Source organism: Hyperolius riggenbachi, chromosome 7, assembly GCF_040937935.1.
Source record: "Hyperolius riggenbachi isolate aHypRig1 chromosome 7, aHypRig1.pri, whole genome shotgun sequence".
NCBI lineage: Eukaryota > Metazoa > Chordata > Amphibia > Anura > Hyperoliidae > Hyperolius > Hyperolius riggenbachi.
Genome location: NC_090652.1, coordinates 218,969,315 through 218,990,539, shown reverse-complemented (window position 1 = coordinate 218,990,539; position 21,225 = coordinate 218,969,315). Strand labels below are relative to the sequence as shown.

The 21,225-nt window shown below is 46.9% G+C and overlaps 1 protein-coding gene across 2 annotated transcripts in view; it reads right to left on the bottom strand.

The window, feature by feature from the left end:
- FTCD (formimidoyltransferase cyclodeaminase) overlaps nt 1–21,225 on the bottom strand; it is a 78,577-nt gene that overhangs the window by 39,179 nt on the left and 18,173 nt on the right. The window contains exons 1-4 of one of the 2 annotated variants that reach the window (XM_068245250.1): nt 20,290–20,390; nt 19,006–19,134; nt 14,791–14,879; nt 9,996–10,175 (exon numbers count right to left, since the gene is read on the bottom strand). In XM_068245250.1, the coding sequence (XP_068101351.1) occupies nt 9,996–10,175; nt 14,791–14,879; nt 19,006–19,120 (384 nt within the window). In that variant the 5' untranslated portion in view covers nt 19,121–19,134; nt 20,290–20,390. Of the gene's footprint in view, nt 1–9,995; nt 10,176–14,790; nt 14,880–19,005; nt 19,135–20,289; nt 20,391–21,225 lie in introns of those variants that run through there. The other variant, XM_068245249.1, reaches the window with a different exon arrangement.

Genomic DNA, 21,225 nt, shown 5'->3' with positions numbered 1-21,225 from the left:
CTGTGCTGTGAACCCACCACTGCATACCTGTGCTGTGAACCCACCACTGCATACCTGTGCTGTGAACCCACCACTGCATACCTGTGCTGTGAACCCACCACTGCATACCTGTGCTGTGAACCCACCACTGCATACCTGTTCAGTGAACCCGCCACTGCATACCTGTTCAGTGAACCTGCCACTGCATACCTGTTCTGTTCAGTGGACCCGCCACTGTATACCTGTTCATTGAACCCACCACTGCATACCTGTGCTGTGAACCCACCACTGCATACCTGTTCTGTGAACCCACCAGTGCATACCTGTGCTGTGAACCCACCACTGCATACCTGTTCAGTGAACCTGCCACTGCATACCTGTTCTGTTCAGTGGACCCGCCACTGTATACCTGTTCATTGAACCCACCACTGCATACCTGTGCTGTGAACCCACCACTGCATACCTGTTCTGTGAACCCACCAGTGCATACCTGTTCTGTGAACCCACCACTGCATACCTGTGCTGTGAACCCACCACTGCATACCTGTGCTGTGAACCCACCACTGCATACCTGTTCTGTTTAGTGAACCCGCCACTGTATACCTGTTCTGTTTAGTGAACCCGCCACTGTATACCTGTTCTGTTTAGTGAACCCGCCACTGTATACCTGTTCTGTTTAGTGAACCCGCCACTGTATACCTGTTCTGTTCAGTGGACCCGCCACTGTATACCTGTTCAGTGAACCCGCCACTGCAGGGGCAAATCCATGATTTTTAAGGGGGGGGGGGGGGGTTCCTGAAAGGTTTACACCATATAATTTTTCATGTGATCAATATGCGATCGCTGATCGAATCGATAAAGTCCAACATGTTAGATCAGGATTCGATTCGATTTGCTTTTGTTATCAATGCAAATCGAATGGAATCCGGATCGGCCATGTTGTATTTTATCAATTTGATTAGCGATCGTATATGAATCGCATGAAAAATCGTATGGTGTAGATGGGGTTTTACATTGCTGTGCGGTGGGCAACACAACCCCCCCTCTCTCCCTCTCACATACGATTTTTCATGTGATCGATATGTGATCGCTGATCAAATCAATAAAATCCAACATGTTAGATCAGGGTTTGATTCGATATGCGTTCGTTATCAATGCAAATCGAATTGAAACCTGATGAGGCATGTTGGATTTTATCAATTTGATCAGTGATCGCATATCGATCGCATGACAAATCGTATGGTGTAGATGGGGCTGGGCAACACAACCCCCCCTCTCTCCCTCTCACATATGGAATGGCTGGCTGGCTTCCAAACATCCCCCACCCTGCCTCTAACTAGTGAGCCCTGGCTGCATTTCCCTTATCCAGTCAGTGACTCGAGAGAATTCATCCAGCAGCAGTACTCCTCTCTCTCCACATGGACACATACTCTGACGTGTTGTCCAATGGCCTTCAGGGGGAGGAGAGCGACTGCTGCGGCTGGATGGCGTGGTGATGTCACGTCAGAGCCAGGATGAAGGTAGCCATGGAGACCTGGGACGCCATCACCGCCGCCGAGAGGTAATGTATCTGTGCACCACCACAGCCCACTCTCATACTGCCAGTCAGAGTCTGTCCCTCGCCGGCCTGCACACACATGAGCAGGCGGCAGCCAGCTGCGCTATAACCGTGGCTGCTGCTACTGCTCATTCTCAGGAGGTGATGCCCAATGGATGGCTGAATAAACGGCAGCCCCACTTCCGGTCGGTGCAGGGGGGGTTCCAGACACCCGGAATACCCCCTTCCGTGCACCAGTGCACTGCATACCTGTTCAGTTCAGTGGACCCGCCACTGTATACCTGTTCAGTGAACCCGCCACTGCATACCTGTTGTGTTCAGTGAACCTGCCACTGCATACCTGTTGTGTTCAGTGAACCTGCCACTGCATACCTGTTCTGTGAACCCGCCACTGTATACCTGTTCTGTTCAGTGAACCCACCGCATCAGTGCGCATACCTGTGCAGTTAAGTGAACCCACCTACCTACGTGAGTGCACGCAGTGTGATATACCACTCCGTGCATACCCGATATGGACAAAACAGGTAGAGGAAGAGGTAGTGCCAGAGCCAGAGGTAGGCCACCCGGCAGATCTGCGCGAGGTCGTGTAAATGTAATTTCGTGTGGACCTGGCCCACAGTACAGTGCTCGGAAGAAGGCACGTCCAATCACCTCCCAAGATTGTCAGGACGTGGTTGAGTATTTAGCGACACAACACCTCATCTTGCTCAGCCACCAGCGCTACTACTAGCACCACTTCCGCTGCATTTGACACTTCGCAAGAATTATTTAGTGTTGAAATCACTGATGCACAGCCATTGTTGTTACAGCCAGATGAATTTTCACCAGCTCATATATTTGAGTTACCTGGCAACACTATGGATGTAACGTGTAAGGAGGATGAAGGACCTACTGATGGTGCATGTTTGGATTTGTCTGAGGCAAGCGGAGCTGGGCAGGATGATTACGATGATGACGATGATAGGGATCCTCTGTATGTTCCCAATAGAGGAGATGAAGAGGGGGACAGTTCAGAGGGGGAGTCAGAGTAGTAGGAGGAGAGAAGTTGCTGAAAGAAGCTGGGGCAGCTCTTCGTCAGAAACAGCTGGTGGCAGAGTCCGGCACCATGTATCGCCACCTATGTACAGCCAGCCAACTTGCCCTTCAGCATCAGCTGCTGAGGTCCCCATAGTGCCCACATCCCAGGGTGGCTCAGCGGTGTGGAAATTTTTTAATGTGTGTGCCTCAGATCGGACCAAAGCCATCTGTTCGCTCTGCCAACAAAAATTGAGCCGTGGAAAGGCCAACACTCACGTAGGGACAAGTGCCTTACGAAGGCACCTGGAGAAAAGGCATAAACAGCAATGGGATGGCCACCTGAGCAAAAGCAGCAGCAGCACACAAAAGCAAAGCCACCCTCCTTCTCCTCTTCCTCCTCCATCAGGTGCATTATCTGCTTCTGCCGCTTTCTCCCTTCCACCTTCACAGGCACCCTCCTCCACTCCGCCTCTGCCCTTGAGCGGTTCCTGCTCCTCTGCCCACAGCAGCAGTCAGGTGTCCGTGAAGGAAATGTTTGAGCGGAAGAAGCCAATTTCGGCCAGTCACCCCCTTGCCCGGCGTCTGACAGCTGGCGTGGCGGAACTGTTAGCTCGACAGCTGTTACCATACCGGCTGGTGGACTCTGAGGCCTTCCGTAAATTTGTGGCCATCGGAACACCGCAGTGGAAGATGCCAGACCGCACTTATTTTTCGAGAAAGGCCATACCCCAACTGCACCGTGAAGTTGAAAGGCAAGTGGTGTCATCTCTTGCGAAGAGCGTTGGGTCAAGGGTACACCTGACCACGGATGCCTGGTCTGCCAAGCACGGGCAGGGCCGCTACATTACCTACACAGCCCATTGGGTGAACCTGGTGGTGAACGATGGCAAGCAGGGCGCAGCGGACCAAATTGTGACACCTCCATGGCTTGCAGGCAGGCCTCCTGCCACCTCCTCTCCTCCTGCTACATGCTCTTCGCTGTCTTCCTCCTCCTTGGCTGAGTGGCAGTTCTCTCCAGCTACACAGCCCCAGCTCCGCAGGGCCTATGCTGCATGCCAGGTAAGACGGTGTCACGCCATCTTAGACATGTCTTGTCTCAAAGCGGAGAGTCACACTGGAGCAGCTCTCCTGGCTGCTCTTAAGAAACAGGTGGATGAGTGGCTGACCCCGCACCACCTGGAGATAGGCAACGTGGTGTGCGACAACGGCAGCAATCTGCTTGCCGCTTTGCATATGGGGAAGCTGACACACATACCCTGCATGGCACATGTCATGAATCTAGTGGTTCAAAGATTTGTGGCAAAGTACCCTGGCTTAGCGAATGTCCTGAAGCAGGCCAGGAAGTTCTGTGGGCATTTGAGGCGGTCTTACACAGCCATGGCACGCTTTGCGGAAATTCAGCGCAAAAACAACATGCCGGTGAGACGCCTCATTTGCGATAGCCCGACTCGCTGGAACTCGACCCTGCTCATGTTCTTCCGCCTGCTAGAACAGAAGAAAGCCGTGACCCACTACCTCTACAACTACAGTAGAATGAAACAGTCTGGGAAGATGGGGATGTTCTGGCCCGACAACTGGACACTGATGGAAAATGCATGCAGGCTCATGCGGCCGTTTAAGGAGGTGACCAACCTGGTGAGCCGCAGTGAGGGCACCATCAGCGACTTAATTCCCTACGCTTACTTCTTGGAGCGTGCTGTGCGTAGAGTGGCGGATGAAGCTGTGAATGAGCGTGACCAGGAACCGTTACGGCAGGAACAGGCATGGGACCAATTTTCATCAGACCTAGCTGTTTCCTCAACACCTGCGGCAGCACAGAGGGGGGAGGAGGAGGAAGAAGAGAAGTCGTGTGCAGAAGACGAGTCAGACTCAGAGGATGATGAGCAAGGTGTTTCTTTGGGGGAGGAGGAGGAGGAGGGGACAGCGGCAGGAGAACAACCTCAGCAGGCATCGCAAGCGGCTTGTGCTGCTCAACCTTCCCGTGGTATTGTTCGCGGCTGGGGGGGGGGGGGGGGGGGGGGGGGGAGGAGGTTGACTTACCTGACGTCACTGAGGAAGAGCAAGAGGAGATGGAGGGTACTGGATCCCACTTTGTGCAGATGTCGTCTTTTATGCTGTCCTGCCTGTTGAGGGACCCCCGTATAAAAAACCTCAAGGGGAATGAGCTGTACTGGGTGGCCACACTACTAGACCCTCGGTACAGGCACAAAGTGGCGGACCTGTTACCAACTCACCGGACGGTGGATAGGATGCAGCACATGCAGAACCAGCTGTCAACTATGCTTTACAATGCCTTTAAGGGTGATGTGACGGCACAACGCCAGCAAGGTACCACTGCCACTAATCCTCCTCCCGTGTCCACGCAGTCAAAGACAGGACGCTCCAGCGATCTCATGGTGATGTCGGACATGCGGACGTTCTTTAGTCCAACGCCTCGCCGTAGCCCTTCCGGATCCACCCTCCACCAATGCCTGGAACGGCAGGTAGCCGACTACCTGGCCTTAAGTGTGGATGTAGACACTGCTGTGAACAGCGATGAGGAACCCTTGAACTACTGGGTGCGCAGGCTTGACCTGTGGCCAGAGCTGTCCCAATTTGCCATCCAACTTCTCTCCTGCCCTGCCGCAAGCGTCCTGTCAGAAAGGACCTTCAGCGCAGCTGGAGGCATTGTCACAGAGAAGAGAAGTCGCCTAAGTCACAAAAGTGTTAAGTACCTCACCTTTATCAAAATGAATGAGGCATGGATCCCGGAGGGCTGCTGCCCGCCCCAAGACTAAGTCAGTCCCCGCACACACAGCATCTCTGCCTGCACGCCGTGTGACTGGCTGCCTGGCCTGCCCCAAGAAGACTAAGTCGCTCCCAGTCCCTCCACACAGCATGTCTGCCTGCAGGCCGCTTGACTACCTTCTCCGCCACCACCAACAGGGTCCGGGACTCCAGGCGGATTGCTGAATTTTTTAGGCCGCTGCTAGCAGCGGCCGCTGTAATAATTTTTCTGGTGCGTGTACATGACTGCCTAATTTTTCTGGCTGCACTGCGGGCAGCTGCAACAACAAAAGAAAAGGCATGTACATGCGCCCATTCCCCTTCGTGATCATTACCTTGCCGTGGTGAAGGGGCTTGCGTATCACAATGAAGCAATGACCGGCGCCTAGATGAGTGTCTCGGGGGGCACACAAAAGATAATAAGGTCGTTGCCTCATTGTGGTCAGACCAAATTTGATCAGCTGGACAGTCACTGTTCTGTCATTCAGCTACATCAGCCAGGCGACCATATGGGCTGTAAAGCCACCAAAACCTGCACTCTCGCCATGGTGCGCACCAGTCCAGCACAGCCATCACTACACAAACAGCTGTTTGCGGTGCGTTACTCGGTGAGTTTGGTGTGTCAGTGTGAAGCAGTACCTTAATTACACTACCTGATTGATGTATACACATGCAAGATGTTTGAAAGCACTTTAGGCCTGTCATTTAGCATTCAATGCGATTTCTGCCCTTAAAACGCTGCTTTGCGTCAAATCCAGATTTTTCCCCGGGACTTTTGGCATGTATCCCACTCCGCCATGCCCCCCTCCAGGTGTTAGACCCCTTGAAACCTCTTTTCCATCACTTTTGTGGCCAGCATAATTATTTTTTTTTTTCAAAGTTCGCATCCCCATTGAAGTCTATTGCGGTTCGCGAACTTTAACGCGAACCGAACCTTCCGCGGAAGTTCGCGAACCAGGTTCGCGAACCTAAAATCGGAGGTTCGGCCCAACTCTAAAGAGGAGTTGCGTGCCGTCATTGGGGAAGAGCAAGAGGAGATGGAGAGTACGTCTGCATCCAGCTTTGTGCAGATGGCCTCTTTCATGTTGTTCAGCCTGTTGAGGGACCCCCGTATCAGAAAACTCAAGGCGAATGACCTGTACTGGGTGGCCACACTACTAGACCCTCGGTATAGGCACAAAGTGGCGGTCCTGTTACCAACTCAACAGAAGGCAGAAAGGATGCAGCACAAGCTGTCAATGATGCTTTACAATGCGTTTAAGGGTGATGTGACAGCACAACGCAATCAAGGTACCACTGGCAGTAATCCTCCTCCTCCCAAGTCCACGCAGGCACGGACAGGACGCTCCAGTGATCTCAGGGTGAGGTCGGACATGCGGACATTCTTTAGTCCAATGCATCGCCATAGTCCTTCCGGATCCACCCTCCACCAACGCCTGGACCGGCAGCCGACTACCTGGCCTTGAGTGTGGATGTAGACACTGCGAGCAGCGACGATGAACCTTTGGACTACTGGCTGCGCAGGCTTGACCTGTGGCCAGAGCTGTCCCAATTTGCCATACAACTTCTCTCTTGCCCTGCCGCAAGCGTCCTGTCAGAAAGGACCTTCAGTGCAGCTGGAGGCATTGTCACTGAGAAGAGAAGTCATGATGACTGTGTTCAGTACCTGACCTTTATCAAAATGAAGGAGTCATGGATCCCGGAGGGCTACTGCACGACCGAAGGCTAAGTCAGTCCCCACACACAGCATCTCTGCCTGCAGGCCGCTTGACTGCCTTCTCCGCCGGCGCCACCACCAACAGGGTCCAGGACTCCAGGCGGATTCCTGAATTTTTAAGGCCGCCGCTATACTAATTTTTCTGGTGCGTGTACATGCCTGCCTAATTTTTCTGGCTGCACTGCAGGCGGCTGCAACAACAACTACAACAACAACAACAACAAAAAAAAAAAAACACACACAAAAAAAAAACCCGCATGTACATGTGCCCATCCCCCTTCATGATCATTACCTTGCCGCGGTGAAGGGGCTTGCGTATCACAATGAAGCAATGACCACCAGCTATTTGAGTGTCTCAGGTGGGGGTGGCACACCAAAGATAATAAGGTCGTTGCTTCATTGTGGTCAACCCAAATTTGATCAGCTGGACAGTCACTGTTGTTCTATCATTGAGCTACCACAGCCCGGCGACCATATGGGCTTGAAAACCCACCACGGCCTACACTCTCGCCATGGTGCGCACCAGTCCAGCACGGCCGTCACTACGCAAACAGCTGTTTGCGGTGCGTTACACAGTGAGTTTGGTGTGTCAGTGTGAAGCAGTACTCTAATTACACTCCCTGATTGATGTATACACATGCAAGAGGTTTGAAAGCACTTTAGGCCTGCAATTTAGCATTGAATGTGATTTCTGCCCTTAAAAAGGGACACTCAAGTCAAAAAAAAAAAAAAAAAAAAAAAAAAAAAAAAAAAAAAGTTTTACTCACCTAGGGCTTCCAATAGCCCCCTGCAGCTGTCCGGTGCCCTTGCCGTCTCCCTCCGATCCTCCTGGCCCCGCCGGCAGCCACTTCCTGTTTCCGTGACAGGAGCTGACAGGCTGGTGGCGCGAGTGATTCTTTGCGTTCCCAGACACATTAGCACCCTGCTATACGGTATATGATATATGCTATAGCAGCATAGATGGCGCTATTGGGGCCAGGAACACGAAGAATCACTCGCTATTGGAAGCCCTAGGTGAGTAAAAGGCATTTTTTTTGTTTGACTCAAGTGTCCCTTTAAAAACACTGCTTTGCGTCAAATCCAGATTTTTCCCTGCAACTTTGGGCATGTATCCCACTCCGCCATGCCACCCTTCAGGTGTTAGACCCCTTGAAAACATGTTTTCCATCACTTTTGTGGCCAGCATAATTTGTTCCATTTTTCAAAGTTCGCCTCCTCATTGAAGTCTATTGCGGTTCGCAAACTTTTCTGCGAACCGAACCTTTTGCGGAAGTTCGCAAACTGTGTTCGCGAACCGAAAATCGGAGGTTCGCGACATCACTAGAAAAAAGAGGCAGGAGGAGGGGAGGATATGTACCCCCTCTCTGCTGCTGTCCCTGTCACCCCTCCTTGTAGCGCTGTTCTTCCCCTCCTGCTCTGCAAGACTGCAACTATGGGGGTCGTGGCAAAACCCCCCCCGGCTGTCAGTCAACCGGGGCGCCAAGCCCCCCTGTGCCCAATGGTAGGAACGCCACTGCCAACGATTGTCAGCAGTTCCAAAACATGCTAGTGGGTACCATCCTTACTTGGTTAAACATCTTCATGCTGATCAACGCAAGAAGAAAAGGGGCTCCTGATCAGGTTCTTTTTAAACATTAGCTAATCAAGGAGCATATACAGTACATTGATAAAATTGAAATACATTTTTTAATTGTGAAGTAATTTTACCTTTTCAACAATCAGAGAGGGATCTGTGGGAACCGCAGATTGTTCCCCGCAAGCCTTTCGTGTGCATCTTAAACACACTCATTTATTGCTCTAACAGTAGCCAGTGATTGTATGAGGAAATGCATGTGTTGTGCGGAAAAGCAGTGCAGGGTTATTTTATTTATTTATTTATTTTTTGTAACACTGCCAGGCCTGGAACCCACTGCAAATGGCAATCGCTAGCGTTTTGTATGAGCAGTTTGTAAGGGATTGCATGAGTCTTTTAGGGACCGTTTTTAAAAAGTGTAGCAATTTGCCAGCGGTTGTGTAGCGATTAGCGTTTTAAAGTCTGATTGGTCCGTTCAATTCAATTTTTGTTAGTGTGCAGTAACTTTAAAATGCTAGCAAAATCGCTCCGTGCAGGTTTTGATGAGCGATTACGCCTAACGCTCCCAAAATGCTGCATGTCCTGCACTTGCGATTTCAGGAAGCGCAATCGCTCCAGTGGAAGTTGCCCCATCCATTAACATTAGCTGAGCGTTCTGCCAAAACACTAGCGTTTTGAATCACTCCAGAAGTGCTCTAAAACCGCTCTTGTGGGTTCCAGGTATGAATAACTCAAAACTGAAATGCAGCGATTGTGTTTAAAATGTGCTAGTTTTGCAGTGATCTGCTTCAAAATGCGGTGACCATTTATTCTGCAGTTTTCCTGAACATCTGGTTCACTTTTAAAGGTTTTTATTTTTTAGATCTACTGCGATTCCTGACCCCAAATAGCCCTACTTTAAAACTAAAATCAGGCCCAGTGCACAACGAGCAGTTTTAGCAGCGATCCGCCAGCCGCATCCATCTGTGAAAACGCTTGGCCAATTTCAATAAGATGGTGCACACCAGCGTTTTTTAGCAAACCGCAAACGTGCCTCCTGCTGCACATTTGCGGTTTGCAGAAGCGTTCCTGCCTCAATTTTAAGTATAGGAAAAACGCAAACCGTTCTGGAAACGCTACATCAGAGCAGTTTTCCAGGCTTTTGGTTACAGAAGCTGTTCAGTAACAGCTTTTACTGTAACAGTATTATTAATCTGCTACACAAAAACGCTCCCAAAAATTCTAGGCATGTTTAGAAAACGTCTCTAAACATGCCTAGAATTGCTCTGAAATCAGCTCCAAAAACTGCTAGCATTTTGCAGATCTGCTAGCGGTTTTGGTGTGCACTGGGCCTCAGAACTAAAGTTGTAAAGTATTCAGAAGTGTCATAGATTAGCATTTCTCACCTGTCCTTTTCCACGGCCTCCTTCTCGGATGTTCAGAGCAATACGGTGAGCCAGTTCTTTGGTGCTCAGCAGATTGATGTTATACGCAATGAGAAACTTACGGGCACCAGTTACTGTGGCCCCCCAGCTTGGAACAAAGATGGGATCCCCATAATCCGGGCACCATTCTGGGTTTTCTAACTACAAAATTAGACAAACATGCAACAACTCAATAACAAAAGCTTTGACTAAAAGGTTCATTACACACCTACCAACTATCTGCCAAACTTGTCTGTTAAGCCCCATTTATGCAGCACAATTGTCAAACAGCTTTTGAAACAACAACAAAATTTTTTGCTATTGTTCAAAAAGCTGAAAAGACTGGTAAGAAGTCAATCCAACTGTTGGATTAACTTATCAGCTGTTTGAATAGCAAACGACTTTTAGTTGTTTCACAACAGAAGTTGTATGGGGCTTAAGGCCCAGTGCACACCAAAACCGCTAGCAGATCGCCAAAACGCTAGTGGTTTTGGGAGCAGAGAGACGATATTTTCCGGGTGCACACCGAGCGGATTTTGTATGTGATCCGCCGGCCGCATCCGCGTGGCTAATGTATCTCTATGGGCTGGTGCACACCAGCGGTTTGAGGTTTTAAGCAAACTGCAAACGTGCAGCAAGAGGCACGTTTGCGGCTTGCTAAAAACCTCAAACCGCCGGTGTGCACCAGCCCATAGAGATACATTAGCCACGCGGATTTTCAAGCGGATGCGGCCGGCGGATCCGCCCAGTGTGCACTGGGCCTAACAGACAAGTATGAACTTTAATGACTAGTGTTGTTCAAAACACGTCAGGTATGAAATTGGATTTGGATACAGCGATCAATAAAAGAAGCTCTATTTGGGGAATATCATCCTCATGAATCATCCTCCTTTTGTCAAAAGCAAAAGTGGACCAGATTGGGGAAACATTTGCAGTGACAATTCAAAATTAATTTATCAGAATAATGTATGGGGAGTCCTGAGGAAGGCAATAAAACTTGTCAAATATTTATAAACCTCATTACATCTTTGAAAGCAAGGAGAGAAAAAAAAAAAACAACCACCATCTACGTAAGTGAACAGGCATTGCCAGTCACCATGGGCGGGGTGAAACTTTTTGCCTCAGGCGGCACTTCTGGGGGGCGGCACCCGCCCGTCCGTGGGGGGCCGCCCGAGCTGGAGGGGATAGCGGGCAGGAAGGAGGTATTGGGCCTAGCGGCGGGTCCCCCGTCCTCCTCTCCCCTCCAGCTTTAAAAAGTTACGTTGCTGCCTGCAGCTATTGTAAGAGGCAACGGGCGGGGATCACTCACCGCTTCCTCGTTCCATTGTGCGCTCCACTGATGTCACTTCCTGGGCAGCGTAGCAGGAAGTGACGTCAGTGGAGCGCAGGCTGGAACGAGGAAGAGGTGAGTGATCCCCACCCGTTGCCTCTTACAATAGCTGCAGGAAGCAACGTAACTTTTTAAAGCTGGAGGGGAGCAGAAGACGGGGACCCAGGTGAGGGAGGGGGGGGGGGGGGGGTCTGACCCCCCCTCCCCGCCGCTAGGCCCAATACCCCCTTCAGCTCGGGCGGTCCCCCACACCCACGGCTTGGGGGGGGGCGGCGATTTCTTTAAAGATTGCCTCAGACGGCAAAAAGTCTAGGGTCGGGCCTGCCAGTCACCATCTGAAAAAAAAATCTCTCCTGGTCATCTTGTAATCATGATCCTCTGTATTTCCAGATTTCCAAAATGATAGCATTGCAGATCACAAAAGTCACAGGACGGCAAGAACAGCTGCTCTGAAGAAATTGTTCCATGTGAAATATGGAAGATTTAGAGTATTAAAGGGACACTGAAGTGGAAAAAAAAAAAAAAAAAAAAAAAACATTAAAAAAAAGCGAACGCACCTTATAATAGAATTAATTGTATGTGTAGTAGGGATAAGGAATAGATTAGTAGCAAAGTAAGCAATCTTATTTTTATTTTCAGTTCTATAGCTTTTTTGTCATATTTGCAGTTTGTTCTGTGTTATAGTGTGGTTTGCAGAGCTAAAGACCATTTGAACTTCTCTGAAGTAAAAACCTCATCTGAAGCGGTCTGCGAAGGCTTGTTCACACCTATGGCGTTTTTTTTTTTTTTGTTTTTTAAACTCCCTAACGGTATTGATGGGCTGGCTATACAGATCAATACAAAACAAGCTGTGAACAGTATTGAGGTGCATACAGGTTAATACTCTCCTGCACTGTATACTAGATCCTTGCTTGACACATTTTGGCAAATTACAGAAAAAAAAAAAAAAAAAGAAGTTCTGAAAAATTGGATCACTTTTTGCACAGAAAACCTGGGGAAATTAAAGAGAACCAGAGATGAAGCAACCTCATGTATTTTACCTTATAAATCAGTGGGAACATGACAGTAAACACCTAATCTGCTCTTTGTTACATTGTTCTCTGTTTAATTTGCCTGTTATCACCTCTAAGATAAGAATCCCGACTAAGCAGTCGGTCTGGCTTTGCTACAGAATAATTATAGCTGAGACTGTGTTCTTTGCTGTCTTCAAGTCCAAGCCTGCCCCCTGCTGGCTTTGCTCAGGAATCATTATAGCTGAGTCATTATAGCAAAGCCAGAATCAATGCTCAGTCCGGGATTCTTATCTCAGCTAGATAACAGACACTTTTAGCAGTGAGGATGGAACAGAGAGCATGGTAAATGTTTTCTCTAATGTTCCCACTGATTTCTATGGTAAAATACACAAGGGTGCTTCGTCTCTGGTTCCCTTTAAACGCTGGCAATTTCAGCAATCACCTTAAAAAGCAGTTGTGCAATGATTCCCTATGAGAGTGTTCACATATGAGCGGTTCGATTCCGATACGCCCACTAAAAGTGCTGTCTACCATTTTCTGGGCGATTTGCCAATAATGGAAGGTATTGTGCGTTTCACAATGTCAATGTGAAACGCACGCTATGCGCGTTTTTTAAAACGTCAATGCAGGCAATCAGTCCCAGAATGCAACAGAGGAACAATGTAGAAAGTTCTCCAACGCCAGCTCTGATGTGAAAGAGCCCTAAATGTTTCTTTGATGTATAGTGCTCCAGAACACAAATCCCAGTTTGGGTCATGGAGCTACGAGAAGCTCTTTTACATCGATAACTGAAACTCTTCCTGTACTGAATATATATATATATATATATATATATATATATATATATATATATATATATATATATATATATATATATATATATATATATATATATATATATATATATATATATATATATATATACATACACATATACATACACATATACATATACATATACATATACACGTCCTACACATACACGTCCTACACATACACGTCCTACACATACACGTCCTACACATACACGTCCTACACATACACGTCCTACACATACACGTCCTACACATACACGTCCTACACATACACGTCCTACACATACACGTCCTACACATACACGTCCTACACATACACGTCCTACACATACACGTCCTACACATACACATACACACACTTGTTTCTTTGCTATTAATGTTTCCTTTCTTAGCTGTACTACACATACAATGCATTATCTCAGAAGTTTATTTTCTCTTCAGAATCCCAGTCAGCTCAGCATGGCAGACAAACCTCAAAATAAAGAGCATTTCCCTTGTCAGCAGTGAAGTTTCCCCTTGTTCTCCAAGCAAGAGTACTTTGAGGCCGGTTTCACACTTCATGTCTCGCACCACAGAAACCACAGGGTCATGTACATAGCGCTGGTCCCAGCTCAGCTTCATCCTGGGCAGGAAGTACGTCAGGATTCCTAGCAGTCTGCCACACTCGGCTCCCATTGTTTACACTTACTGCGCCACCCATTGACTTACTTTGCTGCATAATCCCCGTGGTAGGCACAGATCATGCTGCAGACTTTGCATTGCGAATGTGGCGGTGTGGATACTTCTGGCACACCGCGTCACGTTAAGTGTGCAAGTCTTCATTGACTTGCGTGGCCCTTGTGGTGGGGGAAGTGCAACACAGGGTGATGCAGCGAGCAAGTATGAAATGGGCCTCAAGGGAAAAAAAAAAATAAAAAAAAAAAATCTTAATGTAGGGTGAGGATTAAGGACAGACTAGGATTGTCATAGATGCAAATATTCTGGGCTTACATGTAGGTGGAACAGACAAAATCTGCGCATACTGCATTACTGCATAATCTGGGTATGCTTGCAAGTGGCATGCAACTGAGCCAATGTGCATCTTATTGACTTGCTTTAGTCTTGATGAGCAGATCATATCTAAATTAAAAGGTCCAGTTCTGGCAAAGGTGTTTGAGAAAGACAGCTTCCATGACTCCCCTTACAAAATATATTTTAAACAGGACTGGATTGCTGGAAGGGCCACAAAGGCCCAGGCCAGCTACTGCAAAATGGGTTGCTGTATATGGAGGAAAGCAACACACAGAAGAGGGGAGCTGCTGCCCTGTGGAGGAACATGGATGTTCCATATGGAAGAGGGATGAATATAAAGGGTCAGAAAGTGTAAATGTGGTTGTTTGAGAGACTAGTGCTGCCATACTAGTTTTGTTCGCTGTAGAAAGTTTATTTCAGGCTGGACTGGCCCACAGCTCTGTCAAATGTTACCCAGACAGTGACAGGACAGCCAAGGAAACTTGTCAGGCAGGCTAGACAGCATATTGAACACTTTAATCTGTCTGTTTTCAGCTACCAGGTTTGGTAACTTGACATTTATTCCAGTAAAATGCCTTTACACACACACACACGTTAAATAGCTCTACCTTGGTGGGAAGTGCTTCATACTCTCCGGCCCTCACAGCTGGAAGCGATCTTCTGCTTTCTTTACGAGCTGCCTCTCCATACAGATAAACTATAAAATACATAAATGTGCAGTAACCGCTCCAAATTTGAAAAAGGAATGGTAGGTGCCATACTTGGAAGATCCAAAGAATAGCGGTCAGAGTGCGATAAAAAAAAAAAAAAAAAAAGTGTAGGTGAGCTGCGGGAAGGTCAGGTGAAGTGCTGCTCAAGTAGGACCAAGAACTAAAAGAAAGGTCTGGTGCACACCAGAGCAGTTCTGGAGCGTTTTTAAAAACACTAGTGGTTTGAAAACTGCTTGGGGAATGTATTTCAAGGGGCTGGTGCACACCAGAGAGGTTCATTTTTTCCACAAATGCAAACTTGGGGGCTGCAGCATTTTTTAGATTTGAGGCGTTTCTGCCGAAAAACGCTAGATCAGAGTGGTTTTCCAGGAATTTGTTACAGAAGCTGTTCAGTAACAGCTTTACTGTAACAATATATGAAATTTGCTACACAAAAATGCTCCAGAAACCTCTAGGTATGTTTAGAAAACCTCTCTAAACATGCCTAGAATCACTCTGTCAGGCCTGGGGCACACTGAGCGGATTTGGATGCGATCCGCCTGCAAATCCGCTTGGCTAATGTATTTCAATGGCCTAGTGCACACTGGCGGTTTGAGGTTTTTACAAACCGCAAACGTGCCTCCTGCTGCACGTTTGCGGTTTGCTAAAAACCTCAAACCGCCGGTGTGCACCACACATTGAAATACAATAGCCAAGCGTTTTCACTGGCTGATGCGGCCGGCAGATCGCATACAAAATCCGCACGGTGTGCACCCGGCCAAATATCGTCTCTCTGCTCCCAAAACCGCTAGCGTTTTGATGATCTGCTAGCGGTTTTGGTGTGCACTGGGCCAAAGAGGTTCTGCAGTGGCTTCCGGGCCTGGTACAGTGGTACAAAGCCCATCAGCTGATTCACCTGTATGGGCACACCAGCCATCAGAGGTGGCAAGACATGTCCATGAGTGGCTTTTTAGCTTGATCAATTATGGAGTAAGGCCTGGAACCCACTGCAAAACGCTATCGCTAATCGCAAGCGCTAGCATTTTGTATGAGCAGTTTGTCAGCAGTTTCATGAGCGTTTTAGGCAGTGATTTTACAAAGTGTGTCCATTTGCCAGCGGTTGTGTAGCGATTAGCGTTTTAAAGTCTGATTGGTCCTTTCAATTTTAATTCTGTTACAGTGTGTGGCAACGTTAAAACGCTAGCAAAATCTCTCCATGCAGGTTTTGATGAGCGATTACGCCAGCGTTTGTATACTTTACATTGAAGCGCTAACGCTCCCAAAATGCTGAGGAATCACAAACGCTCTAGTGGAAGTTGCCCCATCCATCAACATTAGCTAAGCGTTTTGGCAAAACGCTAGAGTTTTGAATCGCTCCAGAAATGCTCACAAAACCGCTCATGGGTTCCAGCCCTTATAGAGTGTGCGCTCTCTGTCTTTCCTTTACATATTTAAAAAAAAAAAAAAAAAAAAAAAAACACATTCCAGTTGTCACAAAAAGATCATAAAACATCCATCTCCTAGTAGTCCATGTAATGTGGCCAGTGCTTTTTCCAGAAGTCTGCACAAATCTGAGTCTTTTACAATCCTGCTTCAGTGCCTCTGAACATTATTATAATGAGCAAAATCTAAGGGCTGGAACGCACTAGAGTGATTTTGAGCATTTTAAGAAGCTTTTCAAAATGCTTGCCATTTCCCTAAACGTTCAGCTAATGTTAATGGATAGGCCAAAATTGAAAGGACCAGTGAATTAAAATTGCTACACAATCGCTTGCAAAAAGCTTAGACTTTTTAAAATGGCTACCAAAATCACCAGAAAAACGCTCATGAAATCACTAATTAAAAACGCTAACAATTCCGATTAGCGATAGCGCTTTGTAGTGGGTTCCAGGTCTTAGGCTGGTTTCACGTTGTAAATTGGCTATGGCCAAAAAACAGGCCTTTGGGGATTACCACATTAGTAGGCGGTAATCCCTGTCTGGCAACCGGCAAAGCAGGAAGTGATGGCTCACTTTCTGTGGCTAAAGCAATCACGTGCGCAGAAGCATATTGTTAATTCTGTACATGCACGACATGTAAAACTTGCAGCAGGTATGAATAAAAAAAATAAAAAAATAAAAGATAAACGTGTCACCATGGACATGCATGACTTCTGGTCTGCCACATGGTAAAGTAGGTTTGCCCTGGCGTCAGAGATGTGGCGAAAATGTCACTTCTGTTGCATCGTGCCGCGTCTCTAAGGCCACATTGCCCTAAAGGTTGGCTGCCGTAGTGTGACGGGGCTCTTAAGGTGGCCACACACACTACAATTTTGGTTCAATTTTAATTTAAGTCAATCCAAACCTTGCAGTTGATCGAAAGTTTTGAAGAAATTGAATTTGCGCACACACATTCAAGATTACCTCTAATGTTGGGGGGGGGGGGGGGCATGGAAACGTTTCACTCAATCAACTTTTGATCATTTTGCATTTTAATATAACTACATTTTCCATTTCTGTTTAGCATTACAATTACCGCTGAATAGCACATTGCTACTTACAGCTGTATTACACACACACACACACACACACACACACACACACACACACACACACACACACACACACTTAATTGTACTACAAACACTCAGGCCTGGAACCCACTGAAAAACCGCAAACGCAAAACGCAACCGCTAGCGTTTTGTCTGAGCGGTTTGCAAGCGGATTCATGCGCGTTTTTGGTCGTGTTTTGCAACATTGTATTTTTTTCCCCAGCGGGTGCCTAGCGTTTTGCGTTTTTATCCTGATTGGTCCTGTGAATTATTTTTCATTTTGTTACAGTGTGCTTAACCGCAAAACGCTAGCAAAACCGCTCAGTTTAGGTTTTGCTGAGCGTTTCTGCTAGCGTTTCAATACTTTACATTGAAGCGCTAACGCTCCCAAAATGCTGCAGGTCCTGCGTTTGCGTTTCTGGGAAACGCAAACGCTCCTGTGGAAGTTGCCCCATCCATTAACATTAGCCCAGCGTTTTGGCAAACTGCTAGCGTATCGCAGTGCTGCCAAAAAACGCTGCCAAAAGCGCTCCTGTGGGTTCCAGCCCTCAGGGTGCGTTTCCACTAACGCGTTCCCCGCATGCAAATTCGCATAACCAATAAAAGTAAATAAGCCTGTGTCCACTTGTCAGGAAAACAGAGAATTTTCTTGTGCAGGAAAAATCTGCACAGCAGAGCCATCCGAATTCGGACACCGCACATACCGCATACAATGCATTTAATAGGGAATTCGCATGGTGGTTTTGTATGCGAATTTTCATGTAAATTCGCATACGATTTCGCATGAAATCAATGAAAAAGCACACAGGCACTGACATGGTTAAATTCGCACACAGCATCATCCATGCGAAATCTTATGCGAATTCGCAGTAAAATTCGCATACAACCGCATGCGATTTCGCTCCTGCATGCGAATTCGTCTGAGGGGAATCCACACCGCACTAGTGGAACTGTCCCCTCAAGGATTTCTGTTTATTTCATATATAAACCAAGTACAATACAGTTACATATGATAAAATAACCCCCACAACACGGAGTGCTGCATACAGTGAAAAGTATGCTTCACTGTCACACACTGCATGCAGTGTGTTGGGATGCCGTACACAGTTTTTTTTTGATCAGTCGCACTGTGAACATCACATTGCAACGTTCCACCACAACACACTGTGGGTGGGGCCCTTTCACTTACCTGAAACCTTCCATAGAAGGCCATGTAAAATACTTTAGACTTATACAGCGCTTCATTTACTGAGGCGTTCAGAATCCATTAGGTTTTATAAATATTTAGAACACTTTCTGCAGAACTCGGAGGAGAAGGTCTCAAGCCAGGTGAAAGGCAGGTCTCGCACATGGTTTGCTCATATGCAGAACCAAACCATATTAATGGGCTGGTTTACATATGCGAAGGGGAGAAAAACAAAACAAAAAGCTATTCTTGCAGCATAATATAGCGCACCATTTGCAAGTTCTATTGTCGACGGTCAGCTGCTGTCAAAAGCAGAAGGGACACAAACTGCCTGACGAGTGCAAGCTGCATTGCTCAACATCAGCTAGGAAGGGGGAGGGCATTCTATGCATTCAGTAACAAATACTATTTTGCTTACCTGGAACATGTAGTTCTTTGGCCAGTCGTTCAGCAAAGAGGTTTGCACAGGATACACATTCTGCCATGGTCACATTCCTGACAGGGATAAAAGGACACACGTCCAGAGCCCCCATGCGAGGATGCTCCCCTGGAATCACAAGATCAGACAATATTGTACCTCAAAGTCCACAAATTCCAGCAAACACTCCGTCCCATTTTCCTGTGGGACAGACTAACATGCAAATCCATGCCAGCCTATCCCCCAGCACACACAGCTAACAGCAAGAGCACTGCTTTAGCGTGACAGATAACTGTGGGGTAGAGTTCTCCATATCTTAGGATGGGTATGCATATCCAATTCTGATTGGTCAATGTTACCACTTTCATGTAGTATGAGAGCTTACCTACACAATCTCTTCATAGTATTCAGTCGGTAGGCCTTCATACTACAGGGATGTGTTACATTTGGCCAATCATAATTGGATGTGTGTGCACCCTTACGCTAGTTTCTGTAGGAAATAATTAGCACCACAGTACACACTTTCAGATTGGAGAGTTTGGGTTCTGAGTAGTTATGTTTCCTCTCTCTTAAAAAGAGACTCCGAAGTCTCAAAAATAACGTCTTTTAACTAATATGTTTAACATCTTTGCCCTAACTAAACCGCCGCATCCCCACCGCTCTAATCTAACTAAATCCCCCCCTCAAACTCCCCGGGGGGCAATCTGGGCAGCGCTTCCGTGTGAGGCAGAGCTATGAGCCGCAGCTCTGCCTCAGCGCATCTGTCAGCCCGGATTTCTCCTCCGCCCCTTTCAGTCTTCCTTCACTGAGAGGGGCGGGGGAGAGGTGGCGATCTGTGCTGACAGACGCGTGTGAGGCAGAGCTGCAGCTCATAGCTCTGCCTCACACGGAAGCGCTTAGGGCAGCAAAATCCATGAGAGGGAGGGAGAGTTTGGTGAGATTTATATAGTTTATAGTGGTGGGAATGCGGCGTTTTAGTTAGGGCTATTATGTTAAACATTTATTAAAGGGGCACTACAGCAAAAAACTGTAACATTAATATGTGCAAACATATACAAATAAAAAGTACATTTCTTCCAGAGTAAAATGAGCCATACATTACTTTTCGGTACTTATCCGTTAGCCGGGCGCATCCGGCAGGTGGCGACAAAACTCCAGAGTTACATCTTTCCCTACTATCCATGGCGGCCTGAAAGGGGATTAGTAATTAGCGCCACCTGCCGGATGCGCCCAGCTAATGGATAAGTACAGTATCTACTTTTCTCCTATGTTGCTGTCACTCACAGTAAGTAGTAGAAATCTGAGAGAAGTGATAGGTTTTGCACTAGTCCATCTCTTCATAGGGGATTCTCAGCAAAGCTTTTATTCTTTATAAAGATATTCCCTAAAAAGGATTTAAACAATGATGCCAGCTTCCCTGCTCGCGCCACAGTTTTTTTGGCAGTTGGACAGAGCAACTGCCATTCACTAAGTGCTTTTGAAAATCTATCTATCGATCTATCTATCTATCTATCTATCCATCCCTGAGAATCCCCTATAAAGAGATGGACTAGTCCAAAACCTGTCACTTCTGTCTGATTTCTACTACTTCCTGTAAGTGACAGCAGCATAGGAGAAAAGTAAATTTATGGCTCATTTTACTCTGGAAAAATTTTTACTTATTTGTATATGTTTGCACCCATTTTAAAATTTTACAGTCTTTCGTTGTAGTACCCCTTTAAAATAAAAATGTTTTTTGGAGGCTTCAGTGTCTCTTTAAGCTTATTTATATTTTCTGCAAGCAAAATTTACTTTATTGTCCTATGATGCCACCAATAAAGTTTGGTGCCTTAGCCAACCACAATACACAGTATAAAAGGGATATACTGTAGTGCACCTCTTATACGCTACACATTTCAACACATCTACAAGAAATGGTTTTATATGGATTAACAGCTTGGTAAGAGTATTTTTCTTCTTCCTTCTTTAGCTCATACAAATAGTCCGCTAATACATTGCAGCTGTTAAGTTGCAAAACTGTTTTGCAAGTCCTTATTTATGTGCCAACAATGTTGTATATAGGGTTTATGGTCGGTTATGACCGTAGCATACCTATGCTTACTTAATATAAATGCAACATAAATATCTTTTGGCAGGGTTGACTTTTTTTTTAGCATATAAATCCCTTTATACTAGATTTTCATTTAAATGAAGGGTACATTCAATGATGGTGCACTGTTT